General features: G+C 53.9%; 1 protein-coding gene across 1 annotated transcript; it reads left to right on the top strand.

Moving 5' to 3' along the window:
• Positions 1-5935: 5935 nt before the first annotated feature.
• Positions 5936-12621, top strand: INA (internexin neuronal intermediate filament protein alpha). Its single transcript, XM_054206159.1, has 3 exons — positions 5936-6873; positions 10448-10572; positions 11167-12621. Exons 1-3 carry the CDS (start codon positions 5962-5964, stop codon positions 11438-11440), a joined length of 1311 nt encoding a protein of 436 aa, XP_054062134.1. The 5' UTR covers positions 5936-5961; the 3' UTR covers positions 11441-12621.
• Positions 12622-20450: the final 7829 nt, after the last annotated feature.

The following is a 20450-nucleotide window of genomic DNA, read 5'->3' on the forward strand; positions in this document are numbered from 1 at the left end:
GCCTGAAGGAGCCAGAGCTTTGGTTAAAATAATGCAATTAATTACTGATTTTTGGGGGGAGTGCATCTGCAGCGCAGGCTGCGGCGAGAGGGGCCGGGATGTGTCCCATCCACCGTGGGACAGGTGACGAGGAGGTCCCAGGGAGCGGCTGCGAGTGACGTGGGAGGTGATGGCGGGGGGCTTGGGGACGCTGGCCATGGCGGCAGGAGGAGGGGGGTCCTTGCCTGCCCATCCCGAGCAAAGGTCCGCTGCCACTAACAAGCGCAGGCCTGTCCCCATCACACCTGCAGGCATGGCGGTCTGGGCTGGAAAGGCTCAGGGGATGGTTGTGCAGAGCGAAAAATATCCATGGGTGCATTCCCAATTGTACCACGCTGGGCCAGCACCGCCCCAAAAAGTGCCAAGCAAAAAAAAAATATTTTGGCAAAACGAGCCTCCCTTTTTCTGCCTGTTCTTCCTGACCCCAGAGGCCTGGAAAAGGCCGCAGTCCCAGCAGGGTCCTGGCCACCTGGGGGTGGTCCCTGCCAGTGACAAGGGTGATGGCAGCCATTCGCCTGCCCCAACTCACCCTGGGCCCAGGAGGCTCTGACAAACCTCCGGCACACGGGTCCAGTCTCCCTTCCTGCACCTCGGTGGTGGCCGGAGGCTGGGAGTGCCTCCCCTCCTCCATCAGCAGCTTTTCCGGCCCTGCCACCACGCTGCTTCCTTTATCTCCCCAAGGACGCTTCCCTCGGCTTTCCCCACCACCCTCTGCTCTGCTCCGGGTGATAAGGCGCTGCCACTGCCCTCCGCAGCACGGGGACACAATTGGCCCATCATGGTCTCTGGGCTCCGTGAGCCTCACTCCATCACCTCGCCAAGGGAAGCACACAACGGCACCAGCCATTAACACATGCTGTTAGTTCTGGCTAAAGCATAGCCTGTTTTCAGCATCAAGCCCACAGCCGGGCGGCATTAGAAAGTTCATCTTACACCTCCCAGTGCCCTGGGACACCTCATGGCACCTGTGCCGGGCACTCAAGTGAGGGGTTCACTTGGAGATGCGTCCACCTGTATTCGGGAGCTCATTTCCATGCACCCATCCATATCCCTTTTTCAGGGAGTGTAGCAATAGGGTGAGGGGTAATGGTTTTAAACTGAAAGAGGGTAGGTTTCGATCAGATATTAGGAAGAAAATCTTTACTTTGAGGCTGGTGAGACACTGGCACAGGTTGCCCAGGGAAGCTGTGGATGCCCCATCCCTGGAGGTGTTCAAGGCCAGGCTGGATGGGGCTTTGAGCAACCTGGGCTGGTGGGAGGTGTCCCTGCCCATGGCAGGGGGCTTGGAACTAGGTGATCTTTAAGGTCCCTTCCAACTCTAACCATTCTATGATTCTATGATTCTATCCTCGTCATGGGGCCCATCCTGGACTGTCTGTCTGTCTGTGTGTTGGCGCAACTTTCCGACACACCAGAAGATGCACTGAAGCCAACAAGGATGACTAAAAGTGTGAAACGGCTTTTCTATGAAGGAAAATTAAATTGACAAAAATCCTTCAGCCTAGGAAAGAGACTGAGGGGGGTAAGGCAGAGGTCTGCAAAATCCTGCCCAGGGAGGTAGGTGGGAAGGAACCATGTCCCAGCTCTTCCACCGTGTCCCACAAGCCAGGAACACGGAATAAAATTAGCTGGCAGCAACTCTAAAGTACAAAGAAAGATGATACGGCCGGCGCATTATCAAACTGTGGATTACAGAGCCCGGTGGCATCCAGGACATGAACTTGCACTGATTAGATAAGGGCCAGCAAACACAGGGATGTGACTGCTGCCCGGCAAGCCCCAGAGCCACAGACAGCCAGAACCAGACAATTATTCCAGGGAAGCATAAATCTGCCCCTGTCAGAAACAAACTGCTGAGTTAGGGGGACTCAGTACAGCTATTTTCCTATTTTTATTAGTGGTTTTTTGTGTGCACAGTTCAGTGGATACATCCTTCTTTCTTTTATATGTGTTTATAACATATACGTTTTCTCCCTGATTTTGCTGCGCTTACCCACAGAGCTCTCCCTCCCGCAGGGGGTCAGACTCGCCTGTGCTGCAGGAGATCTGGCAGCAGCCTCCCAGGACACACTTGGATCTGCCTTTTTCTCAGCACCAGGAAGCATTTCCCATCTCAGGCAGATGCCACGGTGAAGCCGGGAGGTGAAACACCTGCCCAGCGCATTAGTTTAATGGACTGTGCTGGAAACCAGCCAGAAGGTGGGTGTCCCATTGCTGTGTGTGCACAGCTCAGAGGATGGATTTTTCCTCTGAATCACAAGCCCAGGCAGATTACAGCTTGGGAGATAAATTGTTTAACGAGCCACATCAGCAGGCGGCTGCTGTGCGGAGTGGATCACGGAGTTCTAAGGGCTCCTCCTGCTGTCTCACAGGCATTGATTTTCGAAGGAACTGGGAGGTATGGAAAGGTCCTTGGCAACCCATTGGGTTTCAGTAGTGCAATTCTTAGCTATGGAACTGTTTTTCTTTGGTTTTCTGCCTGTTTTCTGGACTGATAGATTCCCCTGTGGCCGTGTGTGTGTGTCCCAACAGAGCTCCATTTATTACTCAGGTATCAAGGCTTCTTGAGGCTGAACACAGCCCAGTTTGTGCCCACTTCCAGCTTGCCATCTCCTTTCAGGTCTGACACACTGGTGTTCAGCTTGTCTCCAGCTTCTGGCAAGAGGAAAAGGAGAAGTGGAAGGGGAAGGGAATTTAGGGAATTTAGGTCTGAGTCATTCAAGGACTTCCTTCCAGGCTGATGCGACATGACTTCTTCTCCAGGAAGTAGCCACACTGCAGCTCTCCCTCTCACTGGCAGGGCTGTACAGGTTTGTCGGCCAAGTCAGTCCCCGAGAGCTGGGTCAGGGGCTCAAGGGACTTGCAAGGAAGTTGCATTTGGGTGCCAACCACCTGGGATGGGGGTCCTGCTGCAGTTGCCTGGAATATGGGTGCGCCCCCAGAGCTGACAGCTCACGCTGAGGTGGATCCCAAGGTCTCGGCCACCCATTGCTCCTCTGAAAGAAGCAGCCTTCCAAGTGATCTGGAGCCACATCCTTGTTCTGCAGTATAGAACAATAATGGCACTTACTAGTATTTATTGGCTCCAACTCCTTGTGCTCATTCAGCTACAGGGTCCCAGCAGTCACACCAGCAACTGGCTCAGGTCCCAGAGTCTCCTTCCCTCTGTGTAGAAAGGCTCCAGAACAACTCAACCCATTGGGAGGCAAAGGGATTTAGTCCCAGGGTCTTTACCCATGGATGTCAGAAGTCCCTGCAGAGACCCTTGTATTTCTTCTGCTGGAGGAGACTGTGACACTCCTAACTCCGCTGTTAGACTACATATGCATGGCAGTGCTAAAACAGCACGAGTGGGGAGGCCAGGATAGGCTGCACTCCACTCTTCCAAGACAAAAGAGAACCACAACCATCTTCACCATCAGTAATACACATCAGAGCAAAGTCATTAAAACGATGCCACATACATAACTAGGCAGAGCTGGTGACTTCTCAGTTATCTCATCAGTTATTGCCAGGAGCAGAAACCTGACTTAGGATACTGCAATGCAAAGCAACAGATGTCGAGGAAGTGGTAAGATGCACTTGTGTGTGAGGACGGGAAAGACCTGAAATAAAAAACAGATGAAGGAGAAGATTTCTGCATTAGCAGTGTAAGCCAGACAGCCTGGGCCAGGCGTCGTGCTCCAGGGCCAGGATGGCTGGCAGCCCCAGCGTGGGCTGAGGCTGTCTGCCTGGCCTGCTCTGCCACCAAAACATAAGCTACTCAGACAATCCAAGTGTTGTAGCCTCACCATCACTGACCCAAAATGGGCTTCAGGAAAATGGATTCCTTCCAGGCAAACTACCTGTGAGCAGATTTAAGTCCTGGAAAAACAATGCACAAGCCAGGTCTCTCACCCAAGTGTGTGCAGAGCTCCTGTCTCTTTTCCTCCACTGACTGACACTCCTCATTCCTCCTGTGCCCTACGGGACAGGTACACTGGACTATAAAAGTGAGGGGTAGTGGGTACAAGTTACTCCTGGGGACATTCCGATTGAACACAAGAGGAAAATTTTTCACAAAGAGAACAATCAGCCATTGGATTAATCTCCCCGGGGAAGTGGTGGATTCACCAACATTGGTCACTTAAGATTCAGTCGGACAGGGTGCTGGGCCACCTTGTCTGGGCTGCGCTTTTGACAAGTTCAGACCAGATGATCCCTTCCAATCTGGTATTTTATGATTCTATGATTCTATGACTAAGGTGGGGTATATACAGGTGCGTGTTGATCTGTCACCAATCCCAGACTGCACACCTAGGGCCAGCCTGTTCCCTCAGTGGGGCCATGCTCTGCCTTGTGCTGGGCTCACCTCGCAGGGGGTGATTTCCCCATGGGGTTTCTGTCCCAGGCAGTGCCCTTCTAACCATGGCTGCAGGGACGTGGGCTCCTGTGCACTCCAGCCAGGGTTGCTTCCATGCTTTGCACGGCCTCCTCCATAGCCACTGTTATGAGCAATTCCTGATCCAAAGGAGATGTGAATCACAGCATCATCTCTCCCCATTTGGCTGGTCCCTTTAAACAGCAACAGCTCTTTTGGAAGTCATGATTCTCTCTCTGGCTTGCTTGTCCTCCCTGCCGGACCTCCCTCATCCTGTCCCCTGGTCACCTGTGAGGAGAAAAGGGGACAAGTGGAGTAGAGGAACTGGGCATCAGTACAGAGCTTAGTGGCACAGAGACGTACAGCAGGACACAGGATCCAGTTACACATTTCACCACGTTCCTCACACCTGGATCACAGCTATTTTAAGCTGTTTTTCCATCTCAGAGCTACATTTTGTGCTGCTGCTCCCAGAGATCAGACACTTCCCACTCGTCTCTTGGCAGGTTCTGCCCTGGGGTGCCATGTTCCTGGGCAGGGCGCTTGGCCTGGAGGTGTGTGCGGGGGTGTCCCCCTTCTTGTCAGCTGTGCAGCCCTGGGTACTCCCAGCAAAACCCTGCCACTGGAAAGGCACAGCCCGCTTGCATGGACAGGACAGAAGCTGAAGTGGCTCTTTCCGTTCCTGGCAAACAACCTGGAGGGAAAATCCTCCCCCGTCTGTCCCCAGCAGCATGGCTGGACCGGTGATGAGTCTCTGTCCTGGGCACCCCCTCCTCCAGGCATGTCCACACCTCTGCAGCCCCCCTGCACCTCAACTACCCACGGCCCCATCCTGCGGAGACACCACGCTGCCATAGGCAACACAGTCCCAACTGGAGGAGAGGGGCTGGGACCAGCCCCCCAGGATAACTTCAGCCCAGGTGTGCAGCACGGGTTGCCTAGAGCATCAGCAGGGACAGACAGGGATAGCCCAGCAGGAGTGATTTGGGGGTGCGTGTTTGTGTCTGTGTGTCTGCCTGACTCTGTCTCTCCACTTGGCCCCTTTCTGTCTGCTCCCTTCTGTGTTTCTGCCTCTCCTTGCCTGTGCATCTGCGTGTGCATCTGCGTGTGTCTCTGTATGTCTGCTTGTCCCTTTGTCTGTCTGGCTCTGAGCACGTGTGCGTGCGTCTTACTGTGAACGTGCCTGTCCCTTTCCGCGAGTGCCTGCGCCTCCGTCTGTCTCGTTGTGCGTGTGTGACCTTGTCCGTCTGTCCGTGTATGTTTGTGAGCTGTGTCCGTGTGTCCGTCCATCCTTATCCGTCTGTCCCGCCCCGTGTCCCGCCCGCCGCCACAGCCCTTCAGCACTGCGGCGCACGGACAGCTCCCGCCGCCTCCTACCGCCGCGGCCCCGAGGACGCTCCGCGCACCGCGCATCTCCCGCGCACCGCACCGCGCACTGCACCGCACCGCGCACCGCACCGCGCACCGCACCGCGTCCCCTCCCCGCCGCAGCGCCCCGCCCCGCGCCCCTCCCTGCGGTACATAAGCGCCGCCGCCGCCACCGCCGCTCCCGCTCCGCCGCCATGAGCTACAGCGCGGAGCCGGCGGCGCTGGCCGCCTCCTACCGCCACCTCTTCGCCGAGACCCCGCGGCGCTCCGAGGGGGCGGCGGGGCGTTGGGCGCGCCCGGGCGCGGAGCCGGGGCCGGGGCGGGCCAGCGAGAAGGAGCAGCTGCAGGGCCTCAACGAGCGCTTCGCCGGCTACATCGAGCGGGTGCGGGCGCTGGAGGAGCGGAACCGGGGGCTGGCGGCGGAGCTGGCGGCGCTGCGGCAGCGCTCGGCCGAGCCGCGCCGACTGGGCCAGCTGCTGGGCGGGGAGCTGCGGGCCCTGCGCGCCCGCCTGGAAGAGGCGCACGGAGAACGGGCGCAGGCGGCGCTGGAGCGGGCGCGCCTGGCCGAGGAGACGCAGCGTCTGCGGGCGCGCTGCGAGGAGGAGGCGCGGGGCCGGGCCGAGGCGGAGCAGGCGCTGCGGTCCCGGCAGCAAGCGGCCGAGGGGGCCGCCCGCGCCCGGGCCGACCTGGAGCGGCGGGCGGCGGCGCTGCGGGAGGAGCTCGCGGCGCTGCGCAGCGCCCACGCCGAACAGCTGGCGCAGCTGGGGGCCGCGCTCCGCGCCGCCGCTCCCCCGGCCCCGGCCCCCGCGGGGCGCCCCGACCTGGCGGCGGCGTTGCGGGAGCTCCGCGCCCAGTACGAGGCGCTGGCGGCCCGCAACCTGCAGGCGGCCGAGGACTGGTATCGCGCCCGCTGCGCCCGCCTCCACGAACGGGCGGCCCGCAGCCAGGAGGCCGTCCGCGCAAGCCGCCGGGAGGCCGGCGAGTGCCGCCGGCAGCTGCAGGCCCGGCTGGCGGAGATGGAGAGCCTGCGCGGCGCCCATCAGTCCCTGGAGAGGCAGCTGCAGGAGCTGGAGGAGCGGCACAGCGCCGAGGCCGCCGGCCTGCAGGTGAGCCGGGCGGCGCCGGGACCGGTAACCGTCCCTTCCCCGCGGAGGGTCGCCGGCACCGAGCATCCTCCTCCCGTGCAATCTGCCCCGGCGCTCGGCACCTCCATCCCAGCAGCCTTCCCCCGCACAGTGTGTAGCACCGGGCGTCTTCACCCCACGCAGCCCCTCCGGCGGCTCCCCGCCGTACCGCACCGGCACCTCCGACCCGGCACACCCCGCCCCCGGTCCTGTGCAGCGCTGAGCGTCTCCACTGCATGAAAAACCCTGCAGCGCAGCTCCATCCTCTGCAGCAGCCCCCCCCCCCCCCCCCCCCGCAGTACCGCGCAGCGCTGGACACTGCGGTGCCCCCCCCGCACCGTGCAGCACCCACATCCCGAGCTGTGCTGCACTGCATGCAACACCCCCCACCCTCCAGGCACCAGCACTATGCAGCACCAACCCCTCTGCCTTGTGCAGTGCCCACCCACGCAGGGGCAGTGCCCCCGCAGCACTGCGCAGTGCTGGGCATCCCTGCGGCCTTCCTCCCACCCTGGCATCAGGCCTCTCCACCCTGCACAACAGATCCCACCTCACCAGGGCATTGCCTGCTGCCTTCACACTCCATCCATAGGGCAGGTTTTGGGGGGACAAGCAGGGTCAGGATACTCCCTCCAACACCCCCTCCTTTCCACAGGGGACATCCCTGCACCTGGCAGAGCTTTTTGGGGCATCGCCCCATCCCATCCCTCAAGAATGAGCTCCAAAATTGCCCACACATTCCCCATCACCCATCGTTGCGGGTAATTCCTCGAAACTGTCTGCCCAGGCTTGGCGCCTAGCCCCATGGCCTGGCTCTTGGCACCTCCACCGCAGAAACTGGAGCTGTGCAAACGTTAAGGCTGAATTTGCAGCCAGATTCCAGCATCTTCTCTGTCTGTGGAAAGACTCACGTGGGGCAGTCATTGAGCACTCCATATCTCTTATTCCATTACCACAGTATTACCACATTTTCTTGCTACAGGGAAACATTCATGAATTATGACAAAAGGAGAACTGAGATTGTTCTATTACATGGCTATTAAATGATCTGTGGTTTCTAAATCAAGCCGTTTCCTTCTAAATGCTGAAACAACTGCCTTACATCATACCTGAAGGACGTTGTTATTTCACACCCAAGTAATGCCTAGTCATTTTCAAGGCCAAATTTTGCCAGGCTCTTTAGAATTTGTGACTGTAGCTCTAAGCTGTTTGTAACCTCCCTGAATAGTTGAGGTCTTCTTTGACAAATATTATGGAAATAGGCAATATACAATATTTTCTGTAGTGGGTGAAAGGATTACACACAGTAATCTTCTTAAATAGTTGTGATGCCATGTGAAGAGGGATTGCGGGAACAATCTTTCAATTGGGGGGAAAAAAAATGCAACTAGATTAAACGGCACCATAATTGAAATTGCTTTAGCTACAGCACAGCAGCTTTTTACTGCGTGACGCTCAGGATCTGCTTTAAGCGTGGTGATACTTAGGCATCTTTTGAACAATGTGCCTGTGTAGCAGCTAAATAATTTCTGTGGCTGCAACCAGTGGAAAAGGATGGAAGTCTGTCTTAAAAGAGAACATTCCTATTGTTTGAGCTTTTAAAATGTTCCTATAGACTGCTAAAGCAGCGACATGTCTTTTTATAGGCTATCCAGTCAAATCTGAACCAGTATGTGAGAGCTTTCTGTTAGGGGACAAGTTTGCAATGGTGTGGGGAGGGGGTTTTATTCAATCAGCTGGTAGAGCTGGGGTGTAGAAGAGAGGAACAGTCAAGGTAACAAGGATAACCCATTTTTAAAGAGCGTTTTTTTTCATGCAGGCTGCAGGCAAAAGGAAGGGGGCTGTAGGCATGGAGGGTCTGAATGGCAAGAGTGGGGCTGTCCCAGGATTAGGTCACCCCAAGTCCCTCCCTCCTGTCATGGCTCAGTGCAGCAGCAGTAGTCTGGCTGCATCGGAGCAGGGATTTTCATCTGCACTGCAGTGGCATCCATGGGTGTCCTGGGGCTTTTCAGTTGGTGCCCCAGTGGTCTCCCTGAACCCCTTCCCATTGCCCAGTCCCACCTCAGAGGCACAGCTCCATGAAGCTGTTTTGCTGAGGGAGATGGTCAGGGCAGCATGGGTCAAGGCAGAGACCCCAAGGATGGCCCGTAAATGTCCCATGGGGTGGGATATGTCCAGCTAACTTGACCGTGAGATGCCCCATGCCGCATGCGGGATGAGCTGGCACTGCTTCTCCAAGGGTCTCTGCTCAGGCTGGGCCCATTGTGTCAGATTCACCGCAGCTCCCTGCTCCTTGGGCAGCTCCGCGACTCGTGGCTGTCTCTGCACTACGCATATGGGGGAGGTGATGCAGGACACAAAGGAGGGGACGGGATGGGGATGGTGCAGTGGGACAAAGCTCATTTGCTGGAACAGAGAATCCGGAAGCACTGGCAAAGGCCTGGCTGCAGGAGTGGGTACGGGAAAGCAGGCGTTGACAATGGCCATTGCAGGGCTTTGCAGGCAGGGCTGCACTGTCACGTAAATGCAAACTGCTTACTCATTCCTGCTCCAAATCACGCTCCTCTGGTGGCACAGCGGGGTGGCTGGCAGCGGGAAACCATCTGATTGGGAAGATCCCTATAGGAGCGGGTTTCACGGCTTTCAGGCTGCTGCTTGGATACCTGGATGCATGCGGGAGAAAACCGGGCTGCAAAAAAAATAGAAAAAAGATTAGTTCCCTTTGTAGAAAAAAGATTAGTTCCCTTTGTTAGCAAGGAGATCTGGCTTCAGACTCCTCCACATCGCTGTCAGAACTGGATGTAGCAGCCATGGCAGGGTGAAGCTGATGGGAAAGATGCTAGAAGGGTGTCGTCACCCAGCTGAGCACCCCGGCTGTCACTGCACAGCGCCCTGACTCTGTAACCCCCCCCAAATCCCTGTGTTCAGAGCCCCACAGTCTGGGGCTCTGAGGCATCTTCCGGGGAAGGTGTCAGCCTTCCTGGAGCCACTTCCTCCCTCGTGCCCTGGCAGCACCAATGCTCCTTCCACCACGCCGGACCTGCGTCCCAACTCTTCTGAAGCCCCCCAGGTACAGACTGCAGCCCTTCTCCAGGCACCCGCTCCAGCCCTGTGCTGCTGCAGTGCCGGGTGCTCTCCCTTGTCCCGCTGAGCCTCAGCCCCTGTTTTGACGATGTTTAAGCCCAAAACTTCCTGTGCCCCCCCCGCAACTCTTCCCTTCCCTCTGCAGCAGCCTGCCTTGTCCCCCATGGGACCGGGGGGTCCCCACCATGCGCTATTTGCCCCCCCACAGACTCCACTGCAGACAGAAAACTATATAAATCCATCAATGTTTAAAGCCTCCCTCCTCCACACACTCGCACTCCATGCCCGGTGCTCTGCCAGCTTCTCCATCCCTGTTAGCGTGAGATTTCACAATCCCAGGCTCCTGGTGGGAAGTGTCATTATGAACCAACTGCCCGTTGCAGCTTCCCTGGCTCCGTAATGGGCAGAGCAGAAGACCCACAGGAGAGGTCCCTGCTCCGAAATGTGGCACTGAGCACCTTTGCCTTTGCAGGACACCATTGGGCAGCTGGAGGATGACCTGCGAAACACCAAAAACGAGATGGCTCGACACTTGAGGGAGTACCAAGACCTGCTTAATGTCAAGATGGCACTTGATATTGAGATAGCTGCCTACAGGTAAGGCTGCCCTGACCCTGCTCTGCCTGGCCACCTCCCAAGCCCAATCCCCTGAGCCCAGCAGGCTGGGATATTTTTCAAGGGCTTGGAAAATATCTGGGTAAACATGACGGTGTTGCTCCTCTCCCCTGCCTGTGCCTGCCATGCTCCTGCCTGGGGAGCAGCCACAGCTCCATGTCATGCCTCGATCTAGCAGCCGTGATCTGTGTCCCCAGCCACCCCAGCAGCAGTGCCTTTTAATGGGGGACAGTTAGAGTTGGAAACTTGTCTCTCTTGCAAAGTCAAGGTAGACGCAAAAGGAGTCCCCTCTCTGGTTCGACGCTTTATTTTCCTGGAATTTCTGGAGGGAGAGGAGGGAGCTGGTCTCATGTATCCCATCCCATACTGCAAATGCTTCAAAAATGATTGACTAAGGCATATGATTTTTGAAGCAGTTTCATGGTGTGGCGTGACCTGAGCCTGTGTCCACTGCAGGCTGGGGGATGGCCTGGAGCGCTCGGGCTTGCTCGCGGGTCACAGCACGCCCTCAGGCTTTGCAGATGTCTCACGTGAGATGTCCCCAGACTAACCTCTTCCCTTGTGATGTGCTTGCAGGAAGCTGCTGGAGGGAGAGGAGACTCTCTTCAACACAGGAAGCGTCGGCCTTTCAGCTCCCAATCCCCTCCCCAACCCCACTTACTCCTTCCAGCCAAGAGGCTTTAGTTCCTCTACTCTGTCCTTCAGGGAGGAAGAGCAAGGAGAGGTTATTACAGTGACCTCTAAAATATCAACCAGCCGGGCTGAGGTGATTGAGGGGACCATAACCTCTGCCAAGAAAAGAGGGAGATTGAACCTGCATGAAGGAATCCTTGGGAATGCAAAAATGTAACCGTCAGGACCCCGTCCATTTTGCATTTGAGGGGGAACAGTCTCCACTCGGCCTTTAAATTGCTCCTCTGGGCACGAAGCCACGCTGGGCTCGCGGGAAGCCCCCCCTTAGAAACACATAACCCCCCAGGGACACTGACCTGGGGACGGCTTCCTCGCGGGTCCGGCCGTGCAGAGGCCGAGCTTGGCACATTGCTCCCTTTTAAATGGGGCGAGGCGCGGGCGGGTAGATAGGTGCATGTTGGTCGTCGTCGTCGTCGTGGTGGCACAGTGGGCTCGTAGCACCCACCACCCCTCCCTCCCTCGGCAGGCGAGGGCGGGCTGGCTGGGACTGCTGCTCAGCCGGCTTTGCTGGGGAGGGGGGAGGAGGGAAACAATTCAGCTATAACTAGTTTCAAGGATACAGACTTTCATCTACTACCCAAATCCACATATAGCTAAACTCTTGCCCGTTTCTCAAGATGTAGCCATCCACTTTTACTCCCAGAAGCACAGAAATAGCCATACTGGACTGTAATCACACCTGACGTCTGGTCTATGAACCACTTAGGTTTTAAATTACAAGGAATGTTCTTTTTTTTTTCTGTCCTGACAACTCTTGCCTGGTTTCAGCAGCAGCGTTAGCCCAGGCAGGCGTGGGGGGGTTTGCTAGCAGCAAGCGCAGGGCAGGGAACCGCTGCATCAGAACTGAAGGCACCACCACGCCGTGGGGCACAGAACCTTGTCTGGTGTCACTGGCTCCAAAGTGATGGGGTCTGCAGGGCCCCTTGTTCGGCTGCACATTCGTCACATGAAAAAAACCCCACGCTCACGTTTGCATTGTGTCCCAGCCAGCGCTGGGAAGCCACAGGACTCCCGAACACCAGCCTGCAAAGCATCCTCGTCTCCGCTCTAACTGTTCCAACACGTGCCAAATTTGATATAGGATTAACAACCATAGGTTTCCTTCAATGCCTTAAAATTGCCAGCAATCGCTTCTGCAAGAGCCGGAGACTCTGTGTGTGCGTGTGTTGCGTGTCAGGGCCCTGGCAAGGGTGTCATCACGAGACCTTACTGCCCTCGCGGTGGTGCCAGAGTAGTTCCTGGAACCAGCAAATCGTTTGCTCGCACTCTTTCCTCTTCTATTGTAAGGCACAAGTTAATAATTAAAAAGAAAGAAATAAGTTATGTGGATCAAACCAAGCTGTTGTGTCGTCTTTTCTGCTGCTTCGTCCCGGGAACACACCTCGGTGTCTGCCCCAGAGCTGGTTCGGTCCCTGGCAGCCCCTCCGGTCCCCCGCAAAGAGCTCAGTGTTGGGGTGCAGCTGCCAAACTCTGCGGCTGGGGCTGCGAGGCAAAGCTGGTCCCACTGACAGCACCAGGGCACATCTGGGGCTCACCCCCAGCTCCCTGTCGCAGTGACTCAGCTTTGTAGAAGAGTTCATGGCTGCCTGGCCGAGGGAACATGGTCTCCCATGGCTGAAGGCACCCTCATTTGCCCAGAAACTGGACTCTGAGGCTTTGATTTGCATCACACCCCTGACAGTTCCGTCCCAAGCTGCCTGCCATTTCTTCTCCGCCCTGCCTGCATGCTCAGGGGTTAAAAACAGCCTCTTTGTTTGCCTTCACAAGTGAAGACAAAGCAATTTACACCATAGCAGGTGAAGAAGTGAGGGTGCACTCACCTCCCAGATAAACCCAGCAAAGGTGCCCACAGAGCCAGCGTGACCCACACTGGCTTATATTTGGAAGATGCCCACGCTCTGCCCGAGATGTGCCTGTAGAGGGGCACATCATCACCATCTGGATGAGGGGACTTTTGAAGTTTTATGGCACTTTCGAGCCCAGAAATTCAAAAATCCTGAGTCCTACTTTTCACACGGGATGGCAGCAGGACACGGAAAGAGCAGGGGCAGGCTTCCCGCCGGGTGACCCTGCCCACAGCACACTCTTCTATTGCCTTCCCCTTCCTGCCCGTCTCATGGCAATCTGCCCCAGAGCCCCAGGGACACGGTGTGACAGCCACAGGCTTCTCCACTAGCGCTGCAGGCCAGGAGCAGGACGGCCACCTCCCTTGACCCTGCCGCACCAATAGCCTTGGGGACAATGCCCTGGCGAGGCTGCTCACCATGGGGTGACACAGCCCTGGGGAGGGCAAAGCAAGGGGCACCTTTCAGTGGCAGGGGAGGGGGCTCAGGGCACGGCTGGGGCAGCGCATCCCACCAGCAGCCCCCAGCGAAACAGCGCAGAGCAACTCGGGGTGCCCAGGTAGAGTGTTGGGGGTTGGAGGCAGCACCTGCAGGGTTAAATCCAGGGCAGCGGCACATAAAGCAAGGAGCATCCAACCTCCAAACATCTCTCGGTTCAGCTGTCAGATAGGAAATGCAAACACACAGCATTTCTCCCAAACCATGGGGGGAATAAGAGGCAGATGTGACTGTGCAGCTAATGTAATATATTCTGAACGTCAAACACCCTCCAGCGCCGCTTTGTTTCTGTCCCTTGAGTACGAGCAGCCTGACCTGTCCTTTATCCCCAGCACAAGTCTCTGTCAGGATTCCTGCTTGCTCAGCTGGCTGGATGCTCGCAACGAAGCTGGGATTATACTTTGGCGATACCAATGAGGAGGGGCTGCAGTGGTGGAGGAGGGTAAAGGAGCTGGGAGGAGGACGAGGCGCTGTTACGGAGAACGGCTGCTTTGCAAGGGCCGGCTCCAGACATTTCCTGCATTTCTGGAGCTCTGCAGCATTTTGGTGCTGTCTCATGATGTTAGGCTCCAGAGATGGTAGAGGGGCAGCAGGCGGGGAAAGGACCTGGGCGTTTAGGATGCACCAAAAAGGACCAGGCTGGATTTTAGATTACCTTATGGTTTTGACAACCCCTCTGCTGGGCTCTGTCCCTGTGATCTTATAGGATCTGAGGTGTCAAGCTTTAATTACCCTGATAGCAGCAAGCGCTTGACCAACGCCACAAATGCTCTCCCAGGACTGAGGGTGAGTGAGAGCCCTTACAGGAGGGGGACACTCCGCTTTCCTGAAGGACAGACGGACCAGAGCTGCTGTGCAGCAAGGGAGGAGCTCCCAAGGGGGGGCAGGGCTGCCCCCACCTCTGCAGCAGCCTCCCAGCTACCGGTGTCCAGCCATGGGACCCCGGCATCCCAGTGCAGATGCAGCCCCTGGGGACAGCTTGCTCCAGGCATTTCCCTGGCCTCAGCCGATTTGGACTGCAGGATCAGAGAAGGGACTGCTTAAAGCCCAACCAAGGCACACTGAGCCCCATCTGCCCAACTCCTGCAGGCCCCAGGTGGCTGCCGCCATTGGGTGCGAAGGCTGAGCTCCCCATTGAACACCTGGTGACGTGTGGCCCCTTCTTACCCTAAGGGAGGCCCATGCCCACACTCTCCTCATCTTTAGAAGAACGATAACAGCAGAGAGGGACAGGCCTGGCTCAGCATGTTACCGACACTGACCTCTGGCTATCTCCATCCAGACCTCCTTTTCTATTGCTGTCTTCTTCAGGGTGACTCCTTTCACCTGCCTGCTTACACGCGCCAAAACCTTCTACAGTGGAGCACTAAGCTGGAACAGGGCAATAAATCCTCCTTTGTGGTCCCATCTTTCTTACCAGGTTAAACACCGAGGCTGCCAGAGGAAAGAAGTGAGTCACGCTGCAGATGCTTAAAAGATTTATAACTGCAGAACCTCGACCTCTCAGATGAAAGGCAGCTGAGGGCACAGATTGCACCAACAGCTCGGGAAGAAGCAGAGCACGGCCATTTCTCCACGATGCTGCGTTGCCTTCATCTTTATGCTGGGGGGAACTCCAGCCTCCATGGAAGGGTACAAACTGCCATCACAGGGCTGGATGGTTGGCTTTTTTTCCTGGATGGATGTGCTGGCCCATGCACCATGCAGCTGCACTTTGGGGCTCAGCTCGTTTTGTTGTCATGTAGGTGAGATGGGACAGTCTGTGCAGCCTGGGATGTCGGCTGGGGCAGGCCAAGGTCACACTCTTGCTGCTCCAGTGATGCAAGAGCCTTCTTCACATCGTGACCCTGGAACCAAGGGTCCTACAGCTCTGCTGGAGGTTCCTGCAACAACTGCCTACACTGAGATATTCAGCTCCTTGAAAACAGATGCTGGAATTCATTAAAGAGTAAGCCAAAGAAAAAGCAGCCAAAGAAAAAACCCCAACATCTTCCTTTGGCAGGACTGCAACCAACCTCCTTCTCCAGACTGAGGAAGAACCCTATCATTCAGCAAGAAGGAATCAATAGGCAATTCAGAGCAAAGTCTCTTCCAGCACCTTTGGCTGCATCCATCCAGCGCGCTCCTTGCCAGTTCTGGGCACAGAGACCTCCCCCTGAAAGAGAAGAGCTTCTTCCCCAGTGAGTGACCCACGCAGAGCCCTAACACCAGCAGCCGAACAGATGCATCTGAATGATCAAGTGTCAGTAGGGTCTGACACATTAAAGCAAAGTTTATATCAAAATAGCATAAGCAGTGTGAGCTCATTCATGCAAGTCTTCGCAGGCATATGGGAGTAAGGATCACTTGGCAAAAGCAGCGTAACACGCAAACAGGGCACTGCTTGGGGTGGGGCGAGAGAATGCTCATAGATCCTGTTCTGTCCCAGCAGATTCCAGCTGAACCAGAAGGGCTGCAGAGCTGGGGTCTGCAATTATGGGGATGAGGGGATGCACTCCTACAGCTTGTGCAGGGGTCTTCATCCAAAGCCCAGCTAAACCACAGAGGAACCTGCAACTCTGCAACAAACTGTTCTATCCTTGTTAAAGTGGGATGTACCACAAAGACACTCTGCTGCCTGGAAACTGACCACTCTGTTGGAGCTTGGCTGTGTCCACCATAACACGAAGAAGGAGCAGTGTTCACGCTGAACACAGACATACCTGCTTAGGTGGGAGGGAAATACATGGAAAATTTCAGAGCGCAATTCCAGAGCCCCAGGCACACATCTACTTGCTGCTCGCAGATGGGAGCAAAGCTCTTGTGGTGCTCTGAACCTCAGTTCTGAAACAACAGAGGCACCAGAGTCCGTTCCTATTGCAGCAGGGCCAGCTCAGCTCCTCTGCCTTTGAACAGAGAGGTGGCTGCCTGCATCCCGCAGAGGGCCGGAGACATGAGCTCCTGGCTCCCCCATGCCCAGAGCAGCCTTGTAAATGCCCCGACACACACACAGCCGTTCTCCGAGACGGCGCACATGCACAGACCCAAGTGCGGCTTGTAAGAACAAGCTGTTCGGAAGATGTGATTCGGAAAAGCCGAGGTCAGACTGAAAAACGCAGTTTGCACTGAGACTTAGAACATCATTATGTTTTAGCAAATTTTCAATGGAAAATGGAAAAAATTTTCAATTTTTTCTTTACGGTGAGGGTGACAGAGCACTGGAACAGGCTGCCCAGGGAGGTTGTGGAGTCCCCTTCTCTGGAGATTTTCAAGACCCACCTGGATGCAGCCCTGAGGGATGTGGTTTAGGCAATCCTGCTCTAGCAGGGGAGTTGGACTAGATGATCTCTAGAGGTCCCTTTCAACTCTGAAGATTCTGTGAAATGCAAAAAAAACCAAAACACCCCAAGCCCCAGACACAAGGCACCTCACTAGCAAATTCCTAGTCCAGCAAAGAGGCCTGAGAGCTGTATGAATAAGAATGCCTGGCAATGCTTGAAGCAAGCCAAAATGTTTCAGCATGCCAAAATACTCAGGCTAGATTCTTAAGGAAGCAAGGATTATAGGATCCATACTGTGACTGAATGTCCCCTTTACCCCCTGAATTCTTCCCCAGTCATTTTTTTATGCTCATCAGCTTAACTTTGGCCACATTTGGGAGAGCTGAAAGTCTCAAAGATACCAATCTCCCCCAAGTTTCATGTAAGCAGGTGCATAGGTGAAATACACTCGTTGATTGAAAAGTTGAGCTTCTCTTACTAGACACCAGAAAACCCATTCATTCAGAGGGCAGAGGTTATGATGCCTCAACACCAAGGCAAGCTTCACTGTGGGCTCATTTGCAACCAAAAGACAAAGCTGTAAAAGCAAAAGAAAAGCCAAAAAACACCCCAGAATGAAACAAGCTTTTTTTTTTTTTTTTAAAAAAAAAAGAAAACCAAACTGTTCACCAACTAGTTTCTTAAAACGAGCTGAATCGTTTGGGTTGGACTTCTACATAGATCACTACATCAATCCACTTGCAACTGGAACAACCTGCAGCACAACAAATTCAGCCAGGATGTTTATCACTTGGCAAAATTTTAAACAAGTAAAGTCTTCGAAAGAAACACAGGTTTCTTTGGTAACAGATGCTGTTACCGGTGCTGTTATACCTCCATTCATGAAGGGGATCTCAATAGCAGTCTGTTAATTGCCTGCCCTCACGTACCCAGCAGTAGCATGTTTACACACACAGCACTTGACAGAAATTATTGCTCTAGGTGGACAGAGCTGAGGAGTGAAGAACTCGGCTCAAGGTCATACGGCAAGTCAAGGACAGAGCTGGAAAGAGAATACAGACACCCCTGCGTTCAGCTTACCTGCTCCCACAGAGGAAGACCACCACCACGCCTGTTCTGTACGTTGGGACACACAAATAATCTGCCATTTTATTGCCACCAATAGGTGAAATGTTTTCCCACGTCCCATGAGGAAGAAAAAGGTTCTTGTGAAGGGTGCTGGGCTTCTCACCTGATGAGTTCTTACCTTTCAAGTCCCAGGTATACGCAACAAAAGACACACTGGTCCGTCACTTAACACAACCACTTCTGTCACGACAAGCTCCACAAAAGGATGCTGCAAGCAGTGTGCTTGAGCACATCGCGGTACCTTGGAACGACTGGCTGCCTCCCAGCACCACACAAAAAGGGCTCCAAAGCAGCTCTCCCAGGAACACCCTTTGCCAAGCCCCCATCACCCACTTTACTACTGTTAATGTCTCCCTTGGAGGAAAACCGACATTTTAAGATTTCATTTCCAAATAGACTATTTTACCATGCAATTAGCAAATACAAGCTCTCTTTTCCACCTTGGGAAATATTTCTTTTGCAGATCACTGCTGCTTTGCTGTTATACCAGATCAAAACCCAGTAAAGATGGGAAAACAGCTCCAGTAAGAATTGTACAACTGCAGGGCAGCCAAACAATATTGCATTTCACCTCAATGGGATTACCATTTATCTCTCAAAAACAATAAAATTTGATCTGTTCAGTGATTAAACCTGTATTTATGGCAACTTTCTGAAACCTCAGCAAATGTAAATATGCCTTGGCTCTTTCAGAAAGGGTCTCTTAAAAGTAACAGGAGTAAAATTCAACCTTGCTTCTTCTCTTTGTGCTGAACTAATTAGGGATACAGAAAAAAAACGATGTAGAAGAAACAAATAAAAAGCAAAAGTGATGAGAATGTGCCATTTGCAACGTTCCATCTATTAGCAAGTACCTACAACAGCAGAACAAGTATATTTTAAAGTACCTAAACATTCAGGCTGGCACCTTGTTCACTCTATTGAGCATGCAGCATATTAGAGAATTCACATGGACAACTTGACCATCTGCCTTTAAAAGAAAGGGATGTAACACATAAAAACTCCTACATCTCCGTTAACAGGCTCGCTCTCAACTGCTGGAGAGAACTCCCCTCCACACCCCCCATTTGTATGGAGCACAAAATTCAAAATAACGATACTCCACCCTGAAGAAAAGTAAAAACAGAAATGCCAGGGATGTAATTTTAATTTGTTAGTCACTGTTAACAGGCATTAACATAAATCATTGCACATAAATGCCTGAAGATTTCCTGAAAAGGAATTCAACACAGACTAGTGTTAGACAAGCTTGAACAATTTTTCAGTAAACCTCATTGATTGTTTCACATCTATGGAAATAAGTGTTAAGGGTTCTCCTGACTCATCCGTGCCACAGTCTGGTGGCAATGCAGATCAAGTTTGGGTGCAATATCAGCAATCAGAACATAAACGATAGCCATACATTGCCACCACTGTGCCCCTCCATTTAGAGGACTCAGCTGCACATCTTGCTAGTCTCTTGAACCTTTTCTGCTTATTACACTAAATCTGCACTAAACACAAAGAAAACGGGCAGAACGTAACCAACATGATCAACCAATGACCATGACTCGATTGTAGCTTGATTCTGCATCTGTAAGAACTCCTGACACTAGGGCTCACCATCTCCTCTTGCTGGGAATTAGCAGATCTGTAAAGCAACTCAGAATTACGCTGCAGTACAAGTAGTATTTAATTAGGATCCATGTTAGCAGTGGCATCGCTAAGCAGGCAACCAGAAAATAAAACCAGAATTATTTCATCAAGTGAAGAAATAACAGTGTCTACAAAATAACGAACGGGTGCAAGCACACCTTCCCTCACTTCCAGAGCACAAAGCTGGCTCATCTCCCATGAGGGCAGAGATGCCATCCCATAGACCGCCTGTCGTTAAAGCTCTTCTATCATCAGGACCAAAAGCGACTGGAAGAAAGCCAAGGTTAAAAGGAGACCAAAAGAACTAAAACAGCAGCAGGAGAGCTGAAAGAAGATTGGCACATTTTAAAGCAAGCAGACTGATTATCTTTATACAGGAAATCACACAGCCCACAGATGAGCCTTGGCAATAGCGAAAGGTCACCCCCGCTGCACACTGACGTGCAAAGCAGAGCCCCAGGGGGTACTGCGGGCGCTGGAGAGCAGATGAAACGTCAGTGCCTTCAGGGTATGCTTTAAGGTGAAAGAAAGCAGGATGTTCAGCCAGGAAAACTAAGCTAAGAATATGCTTTCTGAAAGCAGGTGAGGAATAAATAGAGAGAGAAGAGGACAAACGGGAAATAAGAGGTCACTGAGCATTCATACCAAAATATCACGGGCAACAGATCTTCAGTCCTCCTCATTAAGCCACTGAAAGAATGAAGTAGGAAGTCTTGGCCTTCTGCATTTTAGCTGGCATGTGATTTACCCTACAGAAAATCTCTCTTTAAAGATATCCAGAAGCCCTTTTTTAAAAAAAACA

The sequence above is a fragment of the Rissa tridactyla genome, chromosome 6 (genome assembly GCF_028500815.1).
Source record: "Rissa tridactyla isolate bRisTri1 chromosome 6, bRisTri1.patW.cur.20221130, whole genome shotgun sequence".
Taxonomy (NCBI): domain Eukaryota; kingdom Metazoa; phylum Chordata; class Aves; order Charadriiformes; family Laridae; genus Rissa; species Rissa tridactyla.